At 32.0% G+C, this 26,728-nt stretch overlaps 2 protein-coding genes across 2 annotated transcripts; one reads left to right on the top strand and one right to left on the bottom strand.

Moving 5' to 3' along the window:
• Positions 1 to 216: 216 nt before the first annotated feature.
• mRpL37 (mitochondrial ribosomal protein L37) lies at positions 217 to 12,688 on the bottom strand. Its single transcript, XM_067282118.1, has 8 exons — positions 12,618 to 12,688; positions 11,297 to 11,483; positions 11,092 to 11,207; positions 10,781 to 11,015; positions 10,575 to 10,690; positions 8,145 to 8,348; positions 1,482 to 1,621; positions 217 to 488 (listed from the first exon to the last, which is right to left on the bottom strand). The coding sequence occupies exons 2-8, from the start codon at positions 11,473 to 11,475 to the stop codon at positions 243 to 245; spliced, it is 1,236 nt and encodes a 411-aa protein (XP_067138219.1). The 5' UTR covers positions 11,476 to 11,483; positions 12,618 to 12,688; the 3' UTR covers positions 217 to 242.
• A 2,807-nt stretch (positions 12,689 to 15,495) lies between these two features.
• On the top strand, positions 15,496 to 21,929 carry LOC136984944 (saccharopine dehydrogenase-like oxidoreductase). The gene is made up of 14 exons (XM_067282089.1): positions 15,496 to 15,676; positions 16,848 to 16,954; positions 17,027 to 17,107; positions 17,188 to 17,317; positions 18,481 to 18,530; positions 18,742 to 18,881; positions 19,787 to 19,904; positions 19,981 to 20,097; positions 20,661 to 21,027; positions 21,081 to 21,109; positions 21,331 to 21,387; positions 21,478 to 21,598; positions 21,677 to 21,758; positions 21,833 to 21,929. Exons 1-14 carry the CDS (start codon positions 15,496 to 15,498, stop codon positions 21,927 to 21,929), a joined length of 1,677 nt encoding a protein of 558 aa, XP_067138190.1.
• Positions 21,930 to 26,728: the final 4,799 nt, after the last annotated feature.

Raw genomic sequence — 26,728 nt, 5'->3', positions numbered from 1 at the left:
TTTGAAACAAATTTTAATAAATATCAACTATTTTAAATAAAATTTTATTGTAAGTGTAAACAATGATCCAAGTGTTGAATGATTTACAAATAACAAGTTAAATAATGCCAATATAAAATCTGGATTTACAAGCTTCTGAATTAATTGATTCCGAATCACCTGCTATCCAGATTTATCTAGCTCTAAACTGTAATTTTGAATTTAAAAAAGTTAAAATTATCATAAATAATTTATTTCTAAAATCACATTCCATTCATATACATAGCTAACATTTTCATAAAAGCTTCAGTATTAAAACCACTCAGACCATTTTTTAAATTGCTCTCATCATACAGATTAAAAGGTCCGGCTTGATAGAGCTGATTTTTAATTCCGTCTTTACTATTTAAATCTAAAGTATTCAGTTGAAATGATAAAAATCCCAGACATCCATTGTCTACCCAGACAGACTGAATAACTATAGGCGTTGGAAGTTCTTTAACGTTTTCCTAAAATAAATTTATCATTATTAAGTTAAAAGTGGAAAAGATATCTTGTGTACAGAATTTAACTAATTTAATAATCATCAGAAACATCAAACTTTTAATGCTTTTCAGTCCTTTGTGATCTACAGGGTGTCCATAATTAAAGTTTTTCTATTCAAAGCACTATGCAGCTGTAACCAATAAGCAGATTGATACCAAAATTTATATGCAAAAGATGCAGAAAAGGATTTTGCAAAAAAAAGTTCAGTTCAAAATCTTCCACTAGGTGATTTACAAGAAAATTTACAAAACGAAACACTGTAAATAACAAAAACTAATCTTAAATTGACAGTATCTCTCCAAACTGGGATTGTATAAATACACAACACACAAAATCAACACAAGCACTGCGAAAAATTTTCTAACATTTTCGTCTACATAAAAATAAACATCAGGTAAAATTTTTATATAGACGAAAATGTTAGTAAATTTTTCTTTTCACAGTGCTGGTGTTGGTTTTGTGTGTTGTGCTTAGATTGACATTTTAATCTGTTATTTTAAACATTACAAATGAAGTCTGCAAATTTTACACCTGAACAATGGGTCACACATAGAGCAACATTCCTTACATCAGTAAACAGCCTGTGCAGAAGGTCTATCCCTTATGAACAAATAAATGTGATTTTGTTGTTTTGTTTCATATATTTTCCCCTAGAAGAAGTTTTTGAACTAATTTTTGTTTGCAAAATCCTTTTCTGCATCCTTTTGTTTCAACCATTTGTATCTTGCATTTATTGATGTGACTATTATGAATGCTTTAAGGGATGACCATCATAACTTTGAATAGTTGTATGTAGAAGGATTGTAAGTTGAAGTATATCTTTATATTTAGTCATAGAAAATCTGTGTCAATGACTAAGATTTTGGAAAATATTCAACTTATTACAGGAAACTATTCTAGTATGAACTGGAAAGCATTAAAAAGTTATTATACTTATATTGTTATTTATCATTTACCCCATATAAAAGTTGAGCATGTGATGCAGCATAAGCGAAAGTTAGTCCAAGTGCTCTGGCAAATTTCTGGGATGTTGACCATTCTTCCAAACTATCGTGAGTAATAAATAATGTGTGAGGATGCTGATCTTTATCCAATGCTGAAATTATAAAATTTCACAAGTAAATTGTTTTTATAGTATTTACTTTTCTGTTTTTGTAACAAATGTAAAATAAAAATAATGAAAGGATAATATTTCAAAAGATTAAAAATGTATATCTTTAGTGTGTGGTTCTGTGATAAAATGAATCAAAAAATGTTATTTATTATGTTAATTAAGTAATTTGCCTAATATATTCAGTATATAGGATGCTCACTTTAACATCTGTCCAGGCACAAGAGAGATGTTTTCAGCATTGCACAAATGTATATGATGCATTAGTTCCACTGTAATGTTTACAGTAAAATAGATTAATTCATTCAAAATAGGAATATGTGTAAATTATGTGGTAATTCTGATGCAATACATAAACTTTCTCATCTCTTCCAAGTGCAAGGCTAATGGAAAGGAATCATTTTGAGGGTATTTATCATAACATACAAAGAATCTTTGACTGTAAAGAATAAAAACCAATATTGCATAAGTTAATATAAAAAAAGTTAGCTTTATTTTGCTATAGTGAATGTTCAAAAGAACTGCTTCAGTAGCAATACAAAAGTGTATAAAGTTGTGAAAAGTGTGATAGTAGTGCTATGGATAACATGTAGCATACCTGGCATCTCATCCTAAAAGCCTCTTGTATTCGCTTCTGCACTTTGCCAAAATCATGCAGTACTGCTGGGTACACATCATAAACTAATACTTTTAGGTGAAAAAATCCAGTGGGGTCAAATCTGGGTGATGGCCATGGAACATGACTGTTCTGTTGTTCTGTTCATTAGTTGTCAAACTGCTCTCTGAGCTAGTGACACACATCTGCCTGAGAATGAGCTTGCAGACAATCCTGCTTCTACCAAACCTGCCATAGTTACTTCAACAAGTCCAGCATTTTACATAGGCTATTAAGATATTTATAAGAATATGTTAGGATAGCAGTCATTAGTCTAGGTGCCAGTGATGACTAAGAACCATGAGATGGCAGATCACATATTTAATATGTATCTTGTTCTTATATTTGGAAAATATACATATTGCCTTTGAATTACTGCATGATTTATACTTGACCTTTTTTGAAATGAATTTATTTATTTTACTCTAAACTTTGATGTGAAACTAAAGCATCATATAAATATGTTTGTTCAATGCTTAAAAGATTTCTTTTGTGCCAAGATAAATATTAATGTACGTATATTTTCATTACAAAAGAAAATATACATAACATTAATCAGAAAGTTGATAAATTATTTAAACTATTGACAGATTTCCAAATGATATTTACTAAAATGTATTACTAAGTATCCTTAAATAATGTAAAACTATTATTTTGAAGATAGCAGCTTGATATCTTTTATAAAGTGTTATGCAGCTATCTTCAATTGTATTCTATGTAAAGCATAATTGAATCAATTCATTATCTACTAAATGACTTTAATTAAAGTATCCCTATTTAATGCTTTCTAGAGAGATATTTAGCAGTCAAAATTCACCCAAATTTGGTATGATGGAATTCTAAAACATGTGAAAGATTTTTCCATAAAAAAATTAATAAGTAACAAAACTCTCCACTATGGCAATTTTGGCACTATGTTTTTTAGTTATGGGAGCACTGAAAAGTGTTGTTTATCCAGGGAATATTTAAAAATTTGGCAGCCTTGAAAGTGTGCACATGCAGTGTGATACTTTCAAGACAGTATCACACTGCACGTGAGAAGCATCACAGAGTACCAATTATAAACCTTAGTGATACAACGAGTATATAAAGTATCCCTTGTATTGCTAAGATCTCTATATGTCACAAATGTCTTGTACTGTACAAATAAAATGTTGGTTGCTTACATCCTAAAAATGCCATAGTGGTGAATTTTGAAACTAATCTTATTTTTAGGAGCCATCTTCCATATCTTAAATATCACTGTACCAAATATGGTTGCATTTGGTCTACAAAATATCTCTCTAGATTGTGTTGAATAGGGGTACTTTAATTACAATCGCCTGGTATTATAATCATTATCATAGCATTCATAAATAACCATATTTCATTTAGAGATTTACTGTTTTAAATATTTTCATTTACTTTTCCACTTATTACCACATTATTTTACATAAGGATTGTATAGATATATTTTATCAGTTGTTTTCTTTAAATTGTCTAAGTATTATTATGATGAAATACAGAGAGGATAAAAAACAATAATGGAAAAATTCCATTTTATATGGAATTCCTTAGATTATTACCAATTTGAATGGTCTAAGTTCCAACTGTAAACAAAAGTACAAATAAAAAAGTTTACAGAATATATAGGTTGGCAAGTTTAAAAGTTTACAATAATTGAATGACTGATTGATTTTATTCTATTGTAAAATTTAGATATAAAATAAACTACTTTTGTTTGTAATATCATATTCCCTGGTGTGGTAAGCCCTAAAATTTAAATAACTGGTTAGATTATCACAAAAGTTTAATGTAACTAAGGGAAAAAAAGCAATGAACAATAACTGTATAAACTTTCAGCATTAAGAAATGTTTAAATATTGCTTAATTTTGACTATATAAAAACTAAAATTTGTGCATTTTGGTGTCTAGAATCCATATACCTAGTAAAAAAGATTTAAAGTTCTACAATAAAGATTGTGTTATTAAGTATATTAATTTGTTATATAATAAATAATTCAAATAATAATAATAATAATTTATAGAAGACATAATTAAGAATGAAAAACTAAGTTTAAAAAAATAGCAAAAGATATTATACCTATCAGACATCAGGAAAGCATAAATTATATAATAAATTAACAGTTAACATAAATAAATAACATGAAAATCATTACAGGCATCAAAATGATATCAGAAGAAGAATAGTAAGCAAAGCTTAGAGATAATTCAGAATACAGTAGAGAGTCGTTAATCCGAATCAATTGGGGACTGGGGTGGTTTGGATTAGTGATTTGTTCGGATTACCGATTGTGTACGAAAAAATATATTAACCTGTCCGATGTTCAAATTTTTCTCTCTGTTGCGTGTCGCTTCGTGTTGAATTTTTGTCGATTTTAAGCCTAACGAAAATTTTTAATAATAATAATCGAGGCTACTATATCGTTAAAAATTATTTCTTTATTTTGTACAAACAAAATAAATATATTGAAGAATATAAAAACATGAAAATTATACTTTAGAAGTAAATCTAGTATCAAAAATGTTCGATTCAGCATGACACAGTCCGACTGAAAATCGTTCGGATTAACGACTCTCTACTGTATATGGAATTTAGGCAATTAAAGAATTAAAAATTAAAGATATATTTTATTTGGAATTGTGATGGTAAAAAGTAATTGTGAATTGAGATACCATTTTTAATGCCTGTTATGATTTTCATGTTATTTATTTAACTGTTTATTATATAAATTTATGTTTTCCTAATGTCTGATAGGTATAATATCAAAAATATCAGTCTTTATAGGAAGGCGAAAATTTTAAATGAAAGTCACATGAATTCTGGTCCAAACTGGAAGTTTGTAAATAGTTAATTACGGCATCTGGCCTACAAGCTTTCCATATTTGATTTCAATTTTCATCTACCTAACTCCATTCTCAAGAATTAACAAAGGATAGATGGACAATAGTGGGAATATATAGGTCTGCAATTTGAAAATTGCTGCCCAATGATATTTATAGTGAGTACGACTCCAATTTTAAACAACAAAAATCTGTTTAATTGAAATTCACTAACACTGAGTAACAGTTTCAGGCATTGTCCATTGTCAAGAGGTTGAGATACAAATATGAATTAGCTTGATAGCTAGCAGATTTAGATGACTTAGATATTAAGATAGTTCACATTTTGGTTCTTTACAATAGACTTAATGGCCTAAAAATACTAGAAAAAGCATTATTCAATATTAATAAGCTCCAATAAAGCAGATTTTTATTATTGATAAATATTTAGTTTAGTCTCTTCTTGAGACAAACTGCAAAAATCAACTTTTAATTTTATAAATTACTAGAGCTATTCTCTACCACCTTCAGTAACATAACTTTACTATTTCATATCATTTTGTATGTTCTCTGCATTTTCTCATAAGACATAAAAATATGTTGTATATAATATTAGCTTTATATATTATACACATTTATGTGAGATCCTGGAGACCTCCCCCTTTCTTTCCTTTGAGAAAGTTCATGGATAAACCATAATAACTAATTGGTTATGTTCAAAGAGAATCAACTAACAATGGAGAAATAAATCTTCACCCAAGTCGTCATAATCCCATGACAAAATCTTATGATGACCCACTGGGCACAGCTGACAGAGAATAAATAACCTGATTAAATTCCCACACTCAGTGGGGATAAAAGAGGCAGACATTCAAGTCTGAGGACAGACTCCACCATAGAAACTCATGGACCCAGGCTCATCCGTCAACATTTTCACAATTTCCACTCCTGTCTCTCTTTTGCGAAGATCCACGATTGTCTCCCTGACCTTTCTAAAAACAGGACCAACAGACTGTTTAGGAGGTATCTAGTATAGATATATGTAAACTCTTTCTCTGTCAATTAGAGATATAAGTAACTGGATAGATAGTAAACATATGTACTCCTGTAGATGTATTATCAAACTATAGTGATAATTGTGCCTGTCTGTAGAAGTAGTACCATAACCCTAGTGTAACCATTTTATCTAGCTTATTAAACTTGTTATTTGTTAACCTGGTAACCTGTCTTTATTCGAAGAACAGACCTCTATCGACTTACCCACTTACCACTCCTGACTTAACATTATATAAAGCCATAAATCTGCTTGATTTTAACACTTTAAAGCCATCCAGTGATGCTGTGAGTGGACTTCACAGGTCCAATACCAGAAAAGGGAGTTTAAACCAATAAATTCAACCCCCCGGCTACCACTAATTAATATTTTCAATGTATGAATTAAATAAGAAATAATTCAATATTGAGATACAAAAAAGTGATATAATTCATAATAATGCTGATTAAGTTAATAAAAATAAACATCTTCGAAAATAGGCATTTAGCATTCCTTATCAATATTTCAAACCATGTTTTATAGGCATCAACAGTTCAATTTAGACTTCTCCATAATATGTAAAACATTTTATCTTTGAGATTTCAGATTTATGAACTTTATTCTGAGTAGTCTGGGAGTCAGGTATGAAAGTTATAGTCAAAGATTCATTTTAAGATTTTTGTTTCTGAATAAAGGCATAAATCAATTTAATTTGTAACTACTTTTTTGAAAGAATGTAACTAAAAGTAGGGATAAAGTTTGTGGCACCCAACATTAAAATTATATTTTAATTAACTTGTTAAAAGTATACGGAAAATTATTTTTCCTTTCTATTCTGACTTATGGATCTTAAATGTAACTAAAAAATTTTTCAAAACATTTATAAAAACGAACTTAAAAAATCTTAAAGTTAATAAAAAGTTAAAACGAAATCAATTCGCAGAGGAAAATATCATTTATTACTTTTGCGAATTGATTTCGTTCCTCTGCGAATTGATTTCGTTTTAACTTTTTATTAACTTTAAGATTTTTTAAGTTCGTTTTTATAAATGTTTTGAAAAATTTTTTAGTTACATTTAAGATCCATAAGTCAGAATAGAAAGGAAAAATAATTTTCCGTATACTTTTAACAAGTTAATTAAAGAATTAAATCTGACTCCATCGCTTTGATAATTTATTTTGATTAAAATTATATTTAGATATTTGTTGGACAGTGATGTTCAATGTTTTGATTTTATATATTTCATTTTTGAAAAGGTTTGTTTGCAAAACTACTTAGAAAAAAAATTAGAAAACATCCCCATGTGAACCCCATTCTTAAGGTTTAAAATTCTCTTCTTTCTAAAAATTTAACAAATCCCTTCTTTAAATAAGTTTTATAAAAATCATTTGCAGCAAGTCTTCACACATTAAAAAGTTTCAAGCTGGGTGGAAGTCTGAAAGTTGGAAGTCTTCACCACCTTTAAACACCCAGTGTATAACCCCGCTTTAGCACCGAGCGACTTCCACTTCTTTCCTGAACAGGAGAAGTGGCTAGGAGGGCAGAGGTTCAAGACTAATAACGATCTTCAAAAAAATGTTAGGGCCCATCTCAAGTCATTGGCGGCAACATTCTATGACAAGGGGTTGAAAAAGCTCATCCACAGATATGACAAATACCTCAATCTTCACAGTGATTGTGTTGGAAAATAACCATGTCTGTACCTAACTTTTGGTAATAAATTCATTTTGTTATTTACACTTGTCTTTTTTTTTATGGACCATCGGAGCTTTAAAAAAAAAAAAAAACAGCCTAAGTATGTCATTGAAATCAAGCTATGCAAGCCAAATATATATATATATATATATGCTTTGGAGACCTTATTTTGGCCTTCAAGGAGACCCCTGCTCTATACCACAGGATATGTTTATTTGAAGTATGAGTGTTTTTATTAATATTAACTTTGGAAAAGAACATAGTTTTAAGAATTAAATTTTAATACTAAAACATTACTTACGATAAATGTTTTCTTCTGTAAAAATATTCACTGTTTCAAGTGAAATTACTGGCTTTAGTGGATATAAATCTGGAAATTCCTCATTAACAGTCATTTGAACTTCTTCTTTATTAAATAGTAATGGAAGTGGTTTATCACTACAGAGAAGAATATCAGGTGATTCTAATGGTTTATTTACAGCATCAAAAATAACTGGATCGTCATCTAAAAAAAATTATAAAAAAGAATAACCTCTTTCTGGAAAATAATTAATTTTCAAACTTTTCGATATGTATTGAATACATATTTGTATATAAATATATATATATATATATATATATTTCATATACATTATTGTTTTCTATTACAAAATTTCAAAAAAGTATTGATAAACTTGTTTAACTCATTCCTTACATTTTTAAAATAGCAGGAAATAAGTAGGAAAAAAAAGAACACAACTGCTGTAATTCATAAAAATCAAAATAATTCTTATTACTCTTTCCATCCTTTAGATACTAAGGAAGCTTTTTTTAATGCCTGTTACAGTGTTCAAACCACACCCTTAATAGAAGCAAGCAGGTAATGAAGAATGGAGTCTGAAATTTCCTTATTAAATTTTCATAAAAATTTTTTATGTTTAATCCAGATTTGACACCAAATCTCTCAGAATGGTAATCCAATACCTTTACTGCTGCAACCATATAGTCAGAAGAGTTATTTTAGATTAATAATTAATGGAAACTGCTTCAAGTAGGAACGTATTTTAAATTTATAGATGCATTGTTAAATACCTTTATTTATTCTTCAAAAGAAGACAGAACCAGTGTATGACTTGATACAGCGACTTTAAATATTTTATTCTATTATACTCTATTTTAAAAAGTAAATAAAGGTAGCAATGAATTCCTATTTGGTGACTTAACTAAACACACAAATATAACTTTAAGGTCTTACTGAGAAATTCAAATATTTCATGAAAATTATGATTATTTACAAAAATAAAATGGGGATACTATAGATTACCACCTATGGAATTTCGGGACTTTGAGTATATATCTGAACTGAGGGGACAGAGACGAGTTCAACAATACCCTACTTTGGACCGGAGACAAAAAAGAAGAAAGTTACCATACTTTTTTAATGCTTTCATGCAGATGGCAACATAGTTCCTAGTGCTGCCATCTCGCGGTAAATTCTGCAAACAAAAAAAGCACTCTGAAAAACAAGAAATTGCACAAACAGTCGAATGCCACTTCCTTTTTTTTCCTTTTATTTAAGAACTACCGTGAATCAATAACTAGTGATGTTAAACAATCGGCGACCTGCTGGCGACTCCCCTCCCAGGGGAGTCCGTCGGAAGCACAAACAGTCGAACGCCAGTTCCTTTTTTCTTTTTGTTCAAGCATCGCGACTCCTGATTGCAATAGCGCAGTCGGCCAGTACTGAGCTATTGCAAATAGCAATAGTATTGATAGCGAGACTGAGGAGCCGTAGCCCTCGAGGTCGACGAGTGCAAAGGTGTGCAAAAAGGACTTAACTCGAACTGTAGACGATCGGTGTGCCTATGGATCAACATCTGCCTTTGTTGAAGGTATATATGGCTGACTTGCCGGACTGCCTGTTAAACACGCGATAGGCTTAGCGGAGAGAGTGACGCAACTCCCGATCACCGCAAGATTGCCAAAAAAGGTATGATAACTTTCTTATTTTTCGCCTCTGGCCAAAAGTAGGGTACCATTGAACTCGTCTCGGTCCTCTGAGTTCAAATATATACTCAAAGTCCCGAAATTCCATAGGTGGTAATCTATAGTACACCCAATAAAACATTTAATTGTTTGATTATGAATTACTAAATACCGAACCTGTTACCGGTGTAATTTGCGTGAAAAAATCTTCTTTCCACAAACGTTTTCGAGCTTTCCAAACAGCTCTTCTTCAGGCAGAGAAAAAAGTTCCGACGAAATACTTCGAAAAAAGACGAAAAAAGAACGTAGACATTTAAATAAAAACCATTTAAATTTTTTATTTAAATTTCTACGTTCTTTTTTCGTCTTTTTTCGAAGTATTTCGTCGGAACTTTTTTCTCTACCTGAAGAAGAGCTGTTTGGAAAGCTCGAAAACGTTTGTGGAAAGAAGATTTTTTCACGCAAATTACACCGGTAACAGGTTCGGTATTTAGTATTTCATCCACCGGTGGTATCGGAGTGAAAAGTAAAACATTTAATTGTTTGATTATGAAGTTTTTAAATCTGCTTTCCTTTAACTGACTGCTGTAGTAACTTTGTAAATTGCATTTTAACATAACTTTGATCTCAAACAAGTAGAAATGGTCTTAAATTTATTAAATCAATATGATAAAAATGATTCAAAAATTTTAAAACTGGAATATTTTTTCTTTAACAAGTAGCAAATATTTATATTTATATAACATTTTAAAATAGCAATACTTACATATATTTAAACGTAGTTTAACTTTAGGATCTATTATCTGCATTCTAAAAATATTATTATTTTTTCTTGCAGAAATCCTCTCACATAAATGCAGTAGTCTGGTAAGCAAGTTTAAGCTTGAAAATATATTAAATAGTTTTAGGAAAAAACAAACTTAAAATCAGAAATAACAATTATAAACTACTTTAAAATATAACAGTAGTCACATTTTTCTGTTGTGCGAAATACCAAATTCTCTCCGAAAATTCCACCCTGGTCTTTCGGGATCTACTCTTTTCGGTAACTTTTCCTGTACTCCATCCCATAATGTAGATTCCAGTACACAATGTCGTACTATATCTTCAATTTCTAAATCTGACATGTCATCTACGATGTCCTTTAATGACGAGGGGAAGCCTTCGTATCCTATTGTTTTAGTAAGTATTTTTCCCTGTTTATCACCTAAAACCCAATTAGATTTAGTGTCATAAATTTTTATTTATGAAATTTCATATGTTTTACTGTGTTTATATATTACCTTCAATTAATATAGAATTTCTATCAAACCAAAAAACATATTGATCGTGCCAATTTGGATTTCCTGGTCCTTTAATTAAATACGGGTTAAGTTTATATGGATCTGGAGGTTCAATTCTGAAATTATTAATCCATTATATTTTATATTCATCAATATAACATGTGCTTAAAAATTAATATCAATATCACAATTTAAAATATTTTACTTTGGAATTTCTTTCTTTTTCGGTCTTGCCACCTCCAAGGCATCGTAAATTTTTACATTTAGTGCTTTCAAATCTTCGGGAACACCATAATCAGTTATTTTAATTTTACTTTTAAGTTTCCATTTTTGTTTGAACATCCAACCAAGATGTTGCTTCCAGAGCACGGACGAAAGTCGCATTTTCAAATCTGTAGAAATAAGAAACAGTTAAATTTATAAGACAAAAAGAATTGTAATAAACGTAATTAGTGTGGAAAAATGCAGAAGTTTGCAACTTTCTTTCGTCTACTCAACTTTTAAAAATAAAACTTATATAACAAAAGCAATAATGTTTTTAAAGCTTTAAAATGTTTCCTTTTCACAAAACTTTAAATTCTTCTATGCATTCTTACTCAGAAAAATGAGGCATCTGAACTTATAGTTTAAAACACCGAAAATGTCAATGCAAAATAAATAAGATCTCTATAATCTTAACTTTATTTTACGTCAGTTATTGATAACCGTCAAGAAGTCAAATATTTCACATGAGTCAATATAATCATATTACAAATTAATTCACTCATACTTTTACTGCTACTTATGAGTTATCACTCATATAACTCAAATAAGTTATAACTAAGGCTAGAGTTGCCAACTTTCAGTTTGAACACACTTTTATTCTTTCCACCTTGTGGGCACCGAGAGGGACTTTCCTCGGGTTTATTGCACGTTTGGCCAAGCCAACAATGGGGCAGCCGAGCGGCAACAGACAAAGGTCAGACCGGTCTCCAAAAAATTTCTAGATTTTCGACTGGCCCAGACTGAATCACTGGTCCACCTGAGCAGGACGACAACATAACCACTTTCGCCATCCGACTGACATTCCGGCCAGCGTGTGGGAAAAAACACCAACACGAAAAGTGACTCGAGAAAGAAAACCCCTCTCTATAAATGAACTTGGGGACTTCTTTCTTTACCTTGCTGATTATGATGAGACAGTGAGGGAACACAACCTAGTGGGTATGAAAATAATTAAGATTTGGGTGGGCCAACTTCTCACGAGGAAAAGGGGAGGAGTTAAAACAAAAACACACAAGTTCTCTGTTATTTTTTAGAACATTTCCGAACAGTTAGCAACATTAACTGTGGCTAGGAGATGTAAGCACTAAATATCATATAAACATTCGTAGCTTTACACACAATACGTAACCTTTCAATAAAAATTGTGCATTTGAAAACAAAGTAATCGATTATTATATGGAAAACATTTAATATTTTCATTTTCAATAAACTCAGATATCAATTATGAACATATACACTAAGAAATTTGAATTTTTACTCACACGCTAGATATAAATTTTCAAATAATTACGAAGGAAACAAAATACACAGACACATGTCTACTCGGATATTCAGCGACATACACGCCACCTAAGTGAAACAAAAATTAAAAAAAAATAATCATAATAATTTGATTTTTATTTTTAAAAATCTTATATTCTATTTATTTTCTCCGAGTTTCGCTTATTAAAAAATTAATTCAAAATTAATAATGATTTTTTATTTAAAAAAAGGCTTAATTTAATTATGGCGGGTGGGCAAGTAGGGCCGAAGCAGCTAGAGTCAGAGTACCGCTTTGGGGAAATCGGGATCGAATCTGGGCAGTAGTTTTATGCGATTATGATGGTCGTTACGCGGAAAGTAATGCCTTCCGGGAAGTCTTTTAAGAGTAACTGGCTCCTATTTAGGCATTACAGACGTAGAGAAAACCCGAAAACTACATGTGTCCAGCCCGTCCGGGTGAAGCGCGAACACACGACCGTTAGGGTGACCGCTTGGCCACTGGTGGGTAGTACTCAGGTAGTAAGATATTTTGTAAGGCATATTGTTTCCTTCCCGTATCCCTCCAAAAAATTTCTGGATTCGTTATTGGACTTTAACGATTTGGATACTGTATTAGACTTAGATGTTATTCTCATCCTCAACCATGATTATCAATCGTATTGCAAGTCAGACGCTTTCCTACAATCAACAAAATTGAATTGATGGAAGTATATTAAAGTCGTGAACATTTCTAATTTCAATTTAAAAAATCCAGCAAAGAGTTGTGTAACTTTTCCTGCCAAACTTTAAAATTGTGTGTGGCGCCATCTGTTAAGAGATTTTATTTTAAAACTTTTTTTATAATATTAATTAATATAAAATGGGGGAAAAGCTTAATTTTGAGAGTAGATACGGTACAAGCTTTATTTATTTTTTAATCCAAATGCTAATAACGAGTAAAATCTCGAGTAAGTCCGACCCCATTCGAGATACTACACACGACTCCCTGTATCTCACCATCCTCTCGACCTTTAATCACCAAAATTTAATAGAATAAATGCCCTTAATATACAAACCTCACTGCAAAATTTCAGAAATTTTCGACAAAAGGCACAGGAGTTATTAAGCTTTCCACACAAAAATTCCCCCTTTTTCGATTTATTTCTTTTGCATTTCTCGACTCATTATAGGCCTTCAGTACAAAACTGTGAAAATCTTGGGGTCATTTTGGCTTACAGTACAAGAGTCAGATAGAGAAATTATATCCGTAATATTTACAATCGATTTTAGGGTTTGAAATTGATCAAATCTTCATCTTCCAAGGCAGCAAGACTTCGAAGAACTTTGCAAAAATTCAACTGTTTCTTTTTCTTTTTTAGAAAAACGTAGTTTGTTGGCACGCGTCAAAATAGTAATAAAATAAATCTCGAAGTTGCAACCGTCGAAAATAAATCACGTTGATTCAGTTTTTAAAGGAAAGATTCGAGTCTTTCCTTCGGTCACGGTCATGCACTTATGTAAAAAGTAAAGACCCGCAGACGTGCATTAAATCTGTTAATTTTCGATAAAGAATTGGGGCAAGTTTCCCATAAAAGACCCATGTGTTGGGTTGCTTTATTACCATCAATCCAATGCAATCACACCACTTCATTGTGGGCTTGACCGAACCTATAATGGGCAAAGAAAAGGTCCTCTTAGTGCCTACGGGGGAAGAGTAATACGAGGAAAATAATTTATTCAAATATGAGTAAAATATGTCAATGTGGAATTTGCAAATATTTTTACCAGAAATAATTTTATTGACGAATTAGAACGTAAAAAAATGTGAATCAATAGGTCAAAATACCAAAAATGAATCATGGGAGCAATAAACTCTATTCAAAACATTTCAAGAAATGATTTTATAGAATCATGTTTAACAGCGTGAAGCATAAAATATTTAAAAATTGGCATTTTCCTGATGTTAAATTTATAAATTGTTATAAATGTCTTTATAATTTTTAATTGTAATTTACATATTTCAACTTCAATACTTGAAATTTTCCATGCCAATGTGATGTTACGGAGCTCTTTCGTCCTTACAAACACAGTACATATTCACGAGAGGATAAAACCATTGAACACCGAGTAGTAGGTTCGTGCATGACAAACGGATTGGTCTCGTACATTTTTCTAGGTTTTCTTCACGTTTGTAGCACCTAAAATAGGGGTCAGTTTCTTGTAAAAAAAAAAAAGTTCTCCTGGGAGACATTCCTCTTGGCGTAACACGTAAAATAAGGCTAAATTTCCTATAAAATGTCCGGGAGACATCCCCTTAGCAGATGCAATCACGAAAATAGAAGAAACTTTTCTTAAAAATCAAGAGTAAAGTTATTTTTCTTAATTTTTAAATAAAATAATTGCGATGAGTCAGTCACAAATTAATTAATCGAATTATCCTTAAAAGTTTATTCTACTTAATGTTTATTTAGAATTGTTTTCCTCGTATCTAGACATAAATATTTAATAGGAAGACTTTGGCATCGTATTCACGTGTATTTCTGATGACTTGTATGAGGTATTGTATGCCTTGTGTTTAAATGTAGTGTAGAGAAAATCTTTTCACCTTATTTAATAGGGCGATGTGTACTTATTAAGACAGTAAACCCAATTCAAATAGAAAATCTAAAGGTTATTAAATTAAGGAAAATTCCTTAAAGAGGTAAACGAGTTCACGAATTAAAACAAGAAATAAAAAATAAATAATAATAACCTAAAAAAATAAACATTTGTTTTCGGTTCTGCTTTAATGAAGCGTTGCCAGAGAGTGACATCAAGTAGTGTGACGTAACACGAAGAGGAACGTTATAGACGTCGGAGTTCGAACATAGCAGGCACATTTAACATTCCAACTTTACAATGGACTCCAGAGAATTCGACATTGTGGTCTTCGGTGCTACAGGAATTACAGGTAAATACGTCTTTGAAGAACTCGCTCGAGTTGCTAAACAAGAAAATATCAAATATGCCCTAGCTGCTAGAAGCGAGAATAAATTGAAAGCTACGATAGAAGAATCCAAGAAGTACATTCAATCTGAAGGTAAGTAGAAAAAATAATTTTAAAATATATTCTTACAATTCTTAGATCTATAGGCAGGGTCTTCGAAAGGATAACGGGGCCTCAGGCAAAATAAGTATTGGGGCCCTATAGTAAATTATTATATTATATTAAAGTAAGTAAACAAAGGAGTTTATACAGTATGAAAATAACATTATATGTATACGAAAAGGGATTTTAAAGGGCCAGATTTGCAAATAAACTGTTACTTAGGGCCTCGAGTTTTACAAAAATTTACAAAACGAAAATTAAAGTCAAATTTTGTAATAAGAAAAGTTTTTACGAACCAACTAAATAGTTTTTACTTTTTATTTTGTGTAGAGTTTAATTAATATGTTTATGTTAATTATGATTGACTTTTAAATTGTAAAGATTTGTAACAACACACAGAGTTCACATTAAGGCCTCAAAATGCCTAAATTCGTCCCTGTGCATATCTCAATTGCCGAACTTCGGTTCGTCCAACCAATCAAATTTCACGTCTACAGTTTGTTTATCCAATAATTAGACAGTAGGAAAAGTTATAACATGATAATTATTATTGTAGACCTATAAATTCTCACTGTCGTCCGTCCGTCTGTCTTTTCTTAATCTTGAGAATGAGGTCAGATGAATGAAAAACGAGGCCAGATATGGAAACCTTAGGGATAGAAGGCCCCGAGTAATTATATGTGAACGTCCGAATTGTGTTATTTCAATTCAAATCTTTTCCCCTGAAAGATGTTAGATAGATGACTGGTACAGCTCTATTGTTAAAGTAAAAGTATGATGTACAGGGACAAGACACTACTAATTTGAGATGGAGCGCATATATTTTAAATGAAATAAATTAAAAATATGATTAAAAATTGCAGCCCAGCATTTTGACGATATCACAATAAATAATTGCCAGTTTAATTCTTCAGTATCTATTACGAATAATTAAATTTGGGTCTGTCCATAACGCTCAGGCTGGAAGGGAGGGAGGGAGGGAGGGAGGGGTTATGAGAAATCGGACAAAGTGGAACAAGAAGTGGAGGGGTTCAACTTCAGTGGACATTTACAATGTTATATTTATTTCTCATCGCCCTTTGTGTGTAGAATAGCATCAAAAATGGAGATTTTCTACATCTATTTCTAACCATTTAATTTAATTACGTTTTTTTTTTTTTAGGCGAAACAATAGACGATGTGCCTATTATCATTGCCGATATTAACGACGAAAATTCCATAATAGAAATGTGTAAAAGAACAAAAGTAATATTGAACTGCGCGGGACCCGTAAGTTCTTTACAGTTTCATCGAAATCTAATTTGAATGCGATTATAAAAAATCTTTAATATTTATATTTAGTACATCTTTCATGGAGAAATTGTGATTAAGTCGTGTATTGCTGCAGGAACACATCATATAGACGTGAGCGCGGAATCAATCGTAAGAATTTCTCATCGGTTTCTTTAAAAAATCCTGTTTTCGACTTGGATTATATCGGCACATGTAATTTATCTCTGTAGTATCTGGAAGAAATGCAATTGAAATATCACGAAGAAGCAATTCAGAAGGGAATATATGTACTTGGAGCGTGTGGTTTTAGTAGTATTCCTTCCGAAATGGGTTTATCTCTGATTAAAAAGAAATTTCAAGGTATGGTTTATTATATAAAGTGAAATATTTGCAAAATTTTACTTTTAAATTACTTTATTTGTTAATCCGTTTATAAACCGGTTTTACGCCTGACCAACTGCCTATAGTGCAGATTCCTGTTTTCATCGTGCAACCAGCGTGCAGATTCCTGTTATCATCACAATAGGGCTTAATTTTCCTATTGTATTGTACGCACGAACAGAACACCTTTGGCGGGTCATCCACGTGTTGCGTTGCCGCCGTATTCCACCGAACCGAAATGGTTAAGGCACGCGCACGTGGTCTTGAGGGTTCTAGATTCAACTTCACGTCGGATTCTCAGAAATTTTCATCATGGTCTTGTTAGGGATTCCATTCTGGCCGTTGTCTCTCTAAAACCAAAGATAACGACCGGAACACAACCCGGATATGTCGAGTTTCGTTTGAACTTTGAAACAGACAGCTGTAATGTTAATGATTAAGCTAATTATATGGTTATAGTCAACAACTCTTTTAATTTTTCTAGTTTAAGACAATTTGAAATGTTTGGAAACAAATAAAAACACATGGATTAAAGCCAGTAGATTAGTCGTCGTGTCGGAGCTTCCGAACGGCTTTTTTAGACCAGTAAAAAGTATTAACGTAATGAAATGGAAAGTTATCTCAAACGAGGAACAGAGGGTGAGGAGGGAAAAATAAATAAAAAATAGAGTTTGCCGTCTGGGATTAGAACCCAGGACCTCTTGCTCAGAGAACAGGAGTCGTACCACTAGACCGACAACTCTAGTACTTGCTAGCTAACTGGCCATGTATATGGGTGATGTAAATAGAAACAATTTCAAATCTTGCAGTCAATAAGGACAGGTATCACTACAGATCATTCATGCTAATGATTCCAAGTATTCCACTACAATTATAAGTGACAACAATGTTGTCACTTGTATACGTACTTGTCTAATACTCGTATGATATTCTACACCTTATCGTTCCTGTGTTAATTGTAATAACTGATTTTTTCCATTATTTTCAACAATATATTTGAATGAACATTACATACTGGCAACAAATTTATTATAAAAACAAGAATTATTTATTTATAAGAAATACATATATAAAATTATGAATAGATAAGAAAATTACACTTTGTTTTAAATCAATATTAAAATTCTGCTTTCTCCCTTTAGGAGATCTTAATTCTGTAGAAACATATCTACAGTTTCATGAAAATCCACAGGTTTGTATTATTCAGTTAATTTCATACATAAATCCTTTAGAATTTCAATAATAATTAGTGATAAGAAATTTTCACTTTTAAAGGAATAATGCCTACAAACGATTTTTAAGTTTATAATAAATAATACTTTAAAATGTATAGGCCTATAAAAAATTGTACAAATTATATTCGAATTATTTTTATATTATGCATAAATTTATAATTATTTTAGGGAAAAATTGTTAATGCTGGAATATTGAAATCCATGATATACAATTTCTTAAACCGAAATAAAATTGGAGATATCAGGAAACGGTTGAATGATAAAATATTCAAAAAGTTTCCAAATTATTCCCATCTTTTGAAAAAAAGGTATGTTATTAATTTTTTTTTTTAAATTCGAATTTATATTGTAAATTAAATTATTTTACACAGGGTTTGACAGACAATGAAGTAGAGTCAGAGTCAGTTTCTAAATATGAGGCCTATTCTTGTAGTCATAAAAAGATAAAAATAATCAAACAAAAGCAAATTTTTTTACTGCCTATCAGAAAAAAATCTTTAATTTATTTCCATATCGTGCTTTTTTACATTAAATTTTAAAATTTGGGGTTCCTCTCTGCCCGGAACCCGTTCAAATCGTCCATCTTATACCTGCTGTAGACCTTTCTGATGGTTAGATGGCGAGGGCTCACCGTTCTGGAGGATCCGGGTTCGAATCCGGGTTGTCGAAAGATCCTAGGAATTTTTCATGAGCAATAAATCCAACATATGTCGAGCCCTCCGGCTATCCCGGATATGAAAAAAGGTCCTCTTAATGCCCAGAAAGGTGGAAACGAAAATGATAATTAAGATATAATGAAAGGACTCTGACCAAAAAATAATTTCTGATAAATAATTCACCCTGGCAAATATTTATTATATTACAATAGAAGTTGGTTAATCTGGCAGCTGTAGAATGACGGTGATGCCGGATTATCGAAAGTTTTTGTGTTTTCGTTATGTTATCCGAACACAGCAGACATTGCTGTATACGGTATTTTGTACCAACGCACGCTGCTGTATGCTTCTAGTTTATTTACGCATTCCCCTTATTAATGAACACGTTATTATCCTTTACAGCACCACATGTTCAAACAAATTCAGATTCGCGGAATACTAACGTCCGGATTATTATCGATACTCTTCAGAGGGTGCCGGATTAACGAATTACTATTGTAATTATATTTTAAATTTCTTTTGTGTAATTAATATTTAATTATCGTTACATATTACAGACCTATTGCTTTTAAAAGCGAAGTGACAAATCGATGGTGCTTACCTTATCCGGCATGCGATAAAACGGTTGCAATCCGAAGCCAACTTTTTAATTATAATTATAAGAATGAAAGAGCAGTAATATATTCGTTACTTTTATATTTAAAAATTAATAAAATTACGTAATTAAGCATTAATACAATTTTATATTTAGGTACAAATAAATACTTATTTCATGTCTACTTTATTCAACTTTTTCCTCACCATTATAATGGCATTCATATTTTTCGTTTTTTTAAACTTTAAATTAGGCAGACAACTCTTAAAATCTGTAAGTATTTAGTAAATAATTCTTTAAATAAATATCTCCAATCTCTATAAGCTGAAACTAAAATACAAAGCTTGGTAAACAATCGTTCTATTTTACTTTCTGCTTATACATAAGTCACGTGCCACAGGCAAAATGGCTGTTTAGATGATAAGTCCGGCGTGGTTGCTATTGCGTTGTTCACAGAGATTCGGACCAATGATCCAATCATTCCACGCACTTGCAAGATGTCGGGGATTAGCCACGGATCCAATCCAAACTTTCTGACTAATTGTGCAATGGTGGCCTGATTACAATTTGCCTACGACACGTGACTTATACGCCTACGGACTTATACGGATGACTCAAAAGTCTGTTAAAAGGCCTTTTTATAGCTGTATCCGTGATTGGATCATGAATAATAACATGCAACTGTTCTTAAAATAGACAAATCTTAAAATACAGGCCGATTATAAAGTCCCGATCCGTTTTTGTGAAAATGGTAACTAAATCATTTGTATGTGGGTCGTGTGAAACATGCTGATCCGAGAAGAGAGAATTGCTGTTGTTTGCGTATGTTTTAGTAGATTAACTTACACGAAAGTACAGACATCACCCAGAAATTCAAGGAGTCTGCTCCTACCGAGGCCAATATCAGACTATCTGTTACCAAATTTGAGCGAATGGGTAATGTGCACGATGTACAACGTTCCGAGAGACCCACTATACCGGACAAAACGATTCAACGTGCAGAAACTGCAATAACAGAATCGACTTCATCGTTCAGAATAATGAACTGTGCCACAATTGCTCCTCCAAGTATGAGAGAGCCTTCATTACAAACGTGTAATGTGTCCGGGTGTTATATAAGCTGGAAGAAGGAAAGAGGATTATGCCACCTGCCAAGATATGTGTCACGATCTCTCAAAGACTATGGAACAAGAGGATCTGATGGTATTTCCGTGTTAATCCAATCAAACATTCACAATTCTCTTTTCTTTTTTTAGGACAACGTGTTTCACACGACTTGCAAAAAGTGAGACTTTATAATCACCCTGTAAATCTGTCACGGATGACTTTTGAGCCATTAAGTTTCATCTGGAGTAACTAGAATAATATTTCATATAATATAATTTGAAACAATTTGATAATGTTATAAGCCCTTCAGTATGACTTATTTTATAACATAAATATAGTACTTTAAATGTAAAACAAAACAGATTTCACATTATTAAAAATCGGATTCTTTCATTGCAGTATCCAAAAGTATTTACTCTTGGATTATTTCAAGAAGGTGGTCCAACTAGACAACAGGTGCATTCAAATTATTTAAAATTGAATTATATATTGTAAAAAAATGCAATTATTTTACAGGAATTTATATGAAATAATCTTATTTTATAGTTGAAAGAATCTACTTTTAATATTGTATATTGGGCAGATGGTTGGAATGATAAACTGGAAATCGATCAGAAGCATACGGAACCTCCAAACAAATTCATGAAAGTAGTTTTAAATGCTCCCAGTTAGTGCTGTTTGTATACACTTAAAATTATACTGTGTTTTATTTACACAATTATTAATTTACAATACAATTTTATAGATGCAGCACTTCTTACAACATCCCTTTGCATGGTGCAAGCAGGTATTGTTTGCTTGAAGGAAACTGAAAATATGCCTGGAAGGTAAAGTAGAATTTTAATTTTGATTTTAAAAGATAATTAATTTCTTCAAATAACTGTGGATTATTTTATTTAAGTGGAGGGGTTTTAACACCAGGAGCTGCTTTCGAGAACACTTCGCTATTAGAACGTTTGCAGAAATTCGGAATGGAGTTTAGTATTATGGAGAAATGATCTGCCCAAAGATCATAATTTGCATGCAGCAATTCACGAAATTGCTGATAAATTTTCAATATAAGCCTATATATTGAGCTTTTTTTTAATATTTTATGGTAAATTTGTATATTATTGTAATATTATATAGAATTTGAAATTTTACATCTCTTTGAAGAGAAGACATGACAGTAAGATGTACAATAAATGTAATCTGAATTGTGTGTCAAAATTGGTTGATCAGTTAATTATAAAATTTATACCATCTTGTATGACAATTTGCATAAATTGCCATGTAAACTTTTTGTCCTTTTTTACGTTTTCAATGCATACGATTTACAAAAGCTACACACGTGTAGAATTGTCCTACTACCATGAGGTAGGAATTGTCCTACTACACACACTACTACCATTTTTATCGGACAACTACAAATTATCGTACATTTTCAGAGTCGGATTACCAAACTTTGCGGCTGATTATCCGCAAAGTTCGGTAAGGAACATTAATTAATCTTTGTATTTAGTAAAGTTTACTTAATCACTTTTAGGTGAGTGTTATTAAACATTTCTCTAACATTTTTTTGTAGGTAAGTAATTATTCGTAAAAATGACAAACGAAATACGGCTTTATCTCGGTACTCAAACTGTTTCCAACCCGAACACGAATTCTAAAAAATAAATTGCTCGGTTTTCAATTGAACAAACTCGAACGGCTAGAAAAAATTTTCGATTAATAACATATTTTTACTCAGTGTTTCTCAAATTATGGGTCGCGAAGGAGTAGGAAGGTTACAGTGGTAGGAAGTGCTTGACTACCCTTCACTTTGGAGCTACCCTTCCGTCCATTGACGTCATGTTATTGTTCTTGACTTCTTCCTCTGGGGTTATGTAAAGTCCCTTGTGTACACAACACCTGTATGAACAGTTCATGCTTACGGAACGCATCTTTACAGCATTTAATACCACCAGAGGGGCGCGTAGCATCTTACAGAGAGTCGGACAAAACATGGTTCGTCGTTGCACATGATATAACGAAGTTGGTGGTCATCACATTGAACATTTACTCTAAAGTAGTGCAGCCACTGATTCGATGTATAGTTTGATTGTACTCTACTATTTTGTCAATAAAACTTGTCGTAAATATTGTATTCTGCTGTTTCATTCAGCACTTTGCCTTTGCACTGTATTCTACTGTTTCATTCAGTACTTCAACACTTTGCACTTTGCCGACTGCAAAGTGCAAAGTGCTGTAGAAACTTTATATCACATTTCCGGCAATGGGTTCCTTATATCAAAACGTTCAAAATTTCATCCTCTACAGTCCCCTAAATTTTTAAAACGTCATTCTGATACACCCTGTACATTTTAGTTGCCGCTTGAACCTATCGTTTGTTAGAGGAATCGAATAAAATTTCGGGGTTATTCTATCCCTCAGTATTCGAAGAGCATCGTCTAAGGACCTTAAAAAAATTAGTAATCTTCGAAGTAGGTTTAACACGCCAACGCATCCATCGCCATTTCATAAAGCTACACTGTATCGACAGCATTTTGTCTTTGGCGTATACAGTGACGAGCGAGGGGGTGCAAGGGGGTGTATCATGCACGGGCGCCACTCGCAGAGGGGCGCCCAAATGGTCTCCAAGACAAACTATATGTGTTTCTAGAAGGGGAGGGAGCGCCAATAAAGTGTCGTGTCTCGGGCGCCAGTGATGTTCGCTACGCCACTGGGCGTATATCCATTTTTACTCTCTTTTTAATTACTTACAAGTAAGATATAATGAAATAAAGAAAATTGTGTATATTTATGTATACATATTCACATAGAAAAATGGATATAAAATGCAAACACTAAGAGATTTTTTGTCTTGCCAGCGACAGACTCTACTTTTCTGTCGTGCGTGATTTTCGATTTGCGAAAGCGATTTTGGTACCAAACTTCTCTCTCGCTACCGTTCTTACGTCTCATGTTTCTTCGTTCACGACTGGTGTATATTTGTAAATTTTGAGTTGCAACTCCGATTCAAAATATGTGAAACTTTGTATCACAACTTTTAAATTTGCGAGAACTGAAGGAGAGAAAGCAACTATAGTCTAATTGCAATTGCCACTTCGTTTTACCGAATTGGTCTCGTCTATGTGATTCCAAAAGTGTCTGTCCGGTGGTGGTGCTATGATGACAGTGTTCGTGATCATGAAAATAATGTGATCATTCGCTAAACAAGGATAATAAATTTCAGCAAGGGAGAACAAAAAATAAAATAACATCACGCAGTAGGCAGAACCTGTGCGGGAAGAACCCAACGGATTTCTAGTCCGTCGCCTTAACCACTCGGCCGCAACTGCATTATTTGTATTTTTCTATCCCACTTATATTGGCTGCACACGTAAGTCGACTAGTTAATTACCGTATTAGCCCGAATATAACGCGAACCCGAATTTAACGCGACTCCAAAATTTTCATAAAGATATTTAGAAAAAAAAAATAATACTCATAAAAGAATTCAAAGAAAGTAAAATTCAATCAGATAAGCATTTATTTAGGTATTTATAGCTAATAACACAGGTTACATTCATGTCAATAAAATTAAGTAATGTAAAACAAAATTAATATTACGTAAGTAACAACAAAAAACGGAAATGTTTATTCAGAATCTGAACTGTTTTCAGAATGAGAACTCATTGACTTCCGTTATTCATTATTGACTTTCGCGTTAGGGGGTAAAGCGGGTCTATTGACAAATTTTCTCGCAGTAGTACGAAATTTCTACTGACTTAACTTGAATGAGTCATATTTCTTCCCCATTTACAAACAAACCCGATGGCAATCGGTGAAACATGAGATAAATTACAGCGAGTTGAAATTTGATGTGTTTATTTTTTGCGTTTTACGTATCAAATTACATTAAATTCGACACAAATAAAGCATTTTTGTCAATATAGAAATATTTTACATTGTTTAAAAGTAGAGAAAATAAAGAAAAGAAAGATGTAATAATAATTTTTCGAGCGAAGCCAAAAATTTCACAATTTTAGGATAAAAAATGGCGTCTGTGAGAGCCCACGTGACTAAAAGGCGGTCGAAAAATCACGTGACTAATGAACTTCGAACAAGCGGAGACATGGCCTTACTATAGTAGCGCTATGCAAACAAAAGCGCAGGCCTACTAACTAGATCACATGGTTGTTTTGAAGTGGTCGGTCGAGCTAGGTCTGACGTTCAGTCGCGTTTCAATCTCTGTAGGAAAATGTCCTTGTTTATACTACATTCCATTACTTAAACCCCGAATTTAGCGCGAGTCGATTTTTTAACGGAAAATAAATGGTCGAAAAATATCGCGTTATATTCGGGCTAATACGGTATTATTATTATTATTATTTATTTATTTAAAAAAATAAATTTATGAAACAAGAGTAATTAAGTACTCAAATGACGAGAACAGATAACTTCATTGTAGTAATAATGACTTTTAGCCTACTATGGACATCGACAATGTTCGTCGTGTCGTATCTTGTGAAACAATTTGTTTCTTCTAAAATCATTTTTAATTAATACAGAATTAATTTTAAACTAAAGGAACTTATTAATGACATTTTTTATTGTTTTAATTATTTCTATCTGTAAAAAGTAAGTTATAGAAGTTTTTATCAAGAGACAGACACATAGAAAGGACGTGTACTAATAGGTTACGTTTGCATTACGTCCTGCTCTCCCATTTGTCACCCGTTTCGAATGGGCGGTTTCCTAAAAGCGAACGAAGACGATTTGACATCGTCTGTAGACAGAAACGCCTTCCTGACAATTGATTGGATATACTTCGGGTTCGGAACCCGAGAGGCGGAGACTTTCAGACAAAAGAGAAGCGTCTATTTTATCTTATAGAAATATCATCCGATTGGTCGAAATTTAAGAATTAGAAATAATTTAAAGTATTTTTTTATTTCTCTGATATTTGATTAGACGTATTACACGAAAAAAACCATTATTATTGTCGCCATTTTTGTTGTTTTTTTCTTCTTTTATTTAATCGAAAAGCAAGAAGTATCTCAGGCTTTGACACTTTTTCTTCTTTATTCTTTAAAAGTAGACTACATTATCTTCATTTATTATTATATTTTGTCATCATTCATTAGACAAAGCAAATATTTAATTAATAATGTCTATAAATATTACAGGTTATGAAGGGCCGGATTGTCTTTTGCTAATCGGGCCCTTTATAGTAACCTAGTCTCTTAATTATCCGGCGTACTCCCGTTTTTTATGTTATTATTTATTTATTCGTTCTTAGCATTTACAATGTTTTTTTATTTATATAAAACTCATCCCTACCTTCAAAATTAAGCTTTTTGCCATTTTATAATAATGAATTACAGTAAAACCTATGAGTATTAGGAATTACATACACTTTGGATTACAAATTTCTATAGCGAAATATAATGTACGATACAAGCACTGTTGCCTCGTCTACCGATTTTGGGTCCGGTCTACCGATCGAAGCACCAAATCTACCGAAAAGTTAAAAATTTCTTTTGTGAATTATCGTTATTTTCAATGTATCTAAAAATTATCAATAAAACATTTCTTTGTACCTTCATTTCTTATATATTGTAAAAGACTTTATTGCAATACAAAGTTATTTCTGCCAAGGTCTGTATAAGAAGGTCAGGACACGCTCCCGTGATTCTATGCGGCAGCGGCCATTTTGGGACTTATCGATAGAGCTCACCACACGTGGTTCCTGCGTGAGTCGACTATTATTACGTATATACATACTCAAAACGTTAAACAATGGGTTTACGGAGTTTACAGCTTTGTGTGTTTA

This window comes from Centruroides vittatus, unplaced genomic scaffold (assembly GCF_030686945.1).
Source record: "Centruroides vittatus isolate TY-2023 unplaced genomic scaffold, ASM3068694v2 contig_941, whole genome shotgun sequence".
NCBI classification, from domain to species: Eukaryota; Metazoa; Arthropoda; class Arachnida; order Scorpiones; family Buthidae; genus Centruroides; species Centruroides vittatus.
The sequence above is the reverse complement of the archived record's forward strand: the minus strand, read 5'-3'. Positions and strand labels throughout refer to the sequence as shown.

What these genes read in the sequence shown, in the direction of transcription:
- mRpL37 (XM_067282118.1), bottom strand. Translation starts at nt 11,475, where the DNA reads ATGCGACTTTCGTCCGTGCTCTGGAAGCAACATCTTGGTTGGATGTTC. An exon ending in AAATTCTATATTAATTGAAG is followed by an intron (nt 11,016 to 11,091) that starts GTAATATATAAA and finishes ATTGGGTTTTAG; the next exon opens with GTGATAAACAGGGAAAAATA. An exon ending in TAAACTACGTTTAAATATAT is followed by an intron (nt 8,349 to 10,574) that starts GTAAGTATTGCT and finishes AATTTTTTTTAG; the next exon opens with ATGACGATCCAGTTATTTTT.
- LOC136984944 (XM_067282089.1), top strand. Translation starts at nt 15,496, where the DNA reads ATGGACTCCAGAGAATTCGACATTGTGGTCTTCGGTGCTACAGGAATT. An exon ending in ACGTGAGCGCGGAATCAATC is followed by an intron (nt 17,108 to 17,187) that starts GTAAGAATTTCT and finishes TTATCTCTGTAG; the next exon opens with TATCTGGAAGAAATGCAATT. An exon ending in ATTATAAGAATGAAAGAGCA is followed by an intron (nt 19,905 to 19,980) that starts GTAATATATTCG and finishes TTTTATATTTAG; the next exon opens with GTACAAATAAATACTTATTT.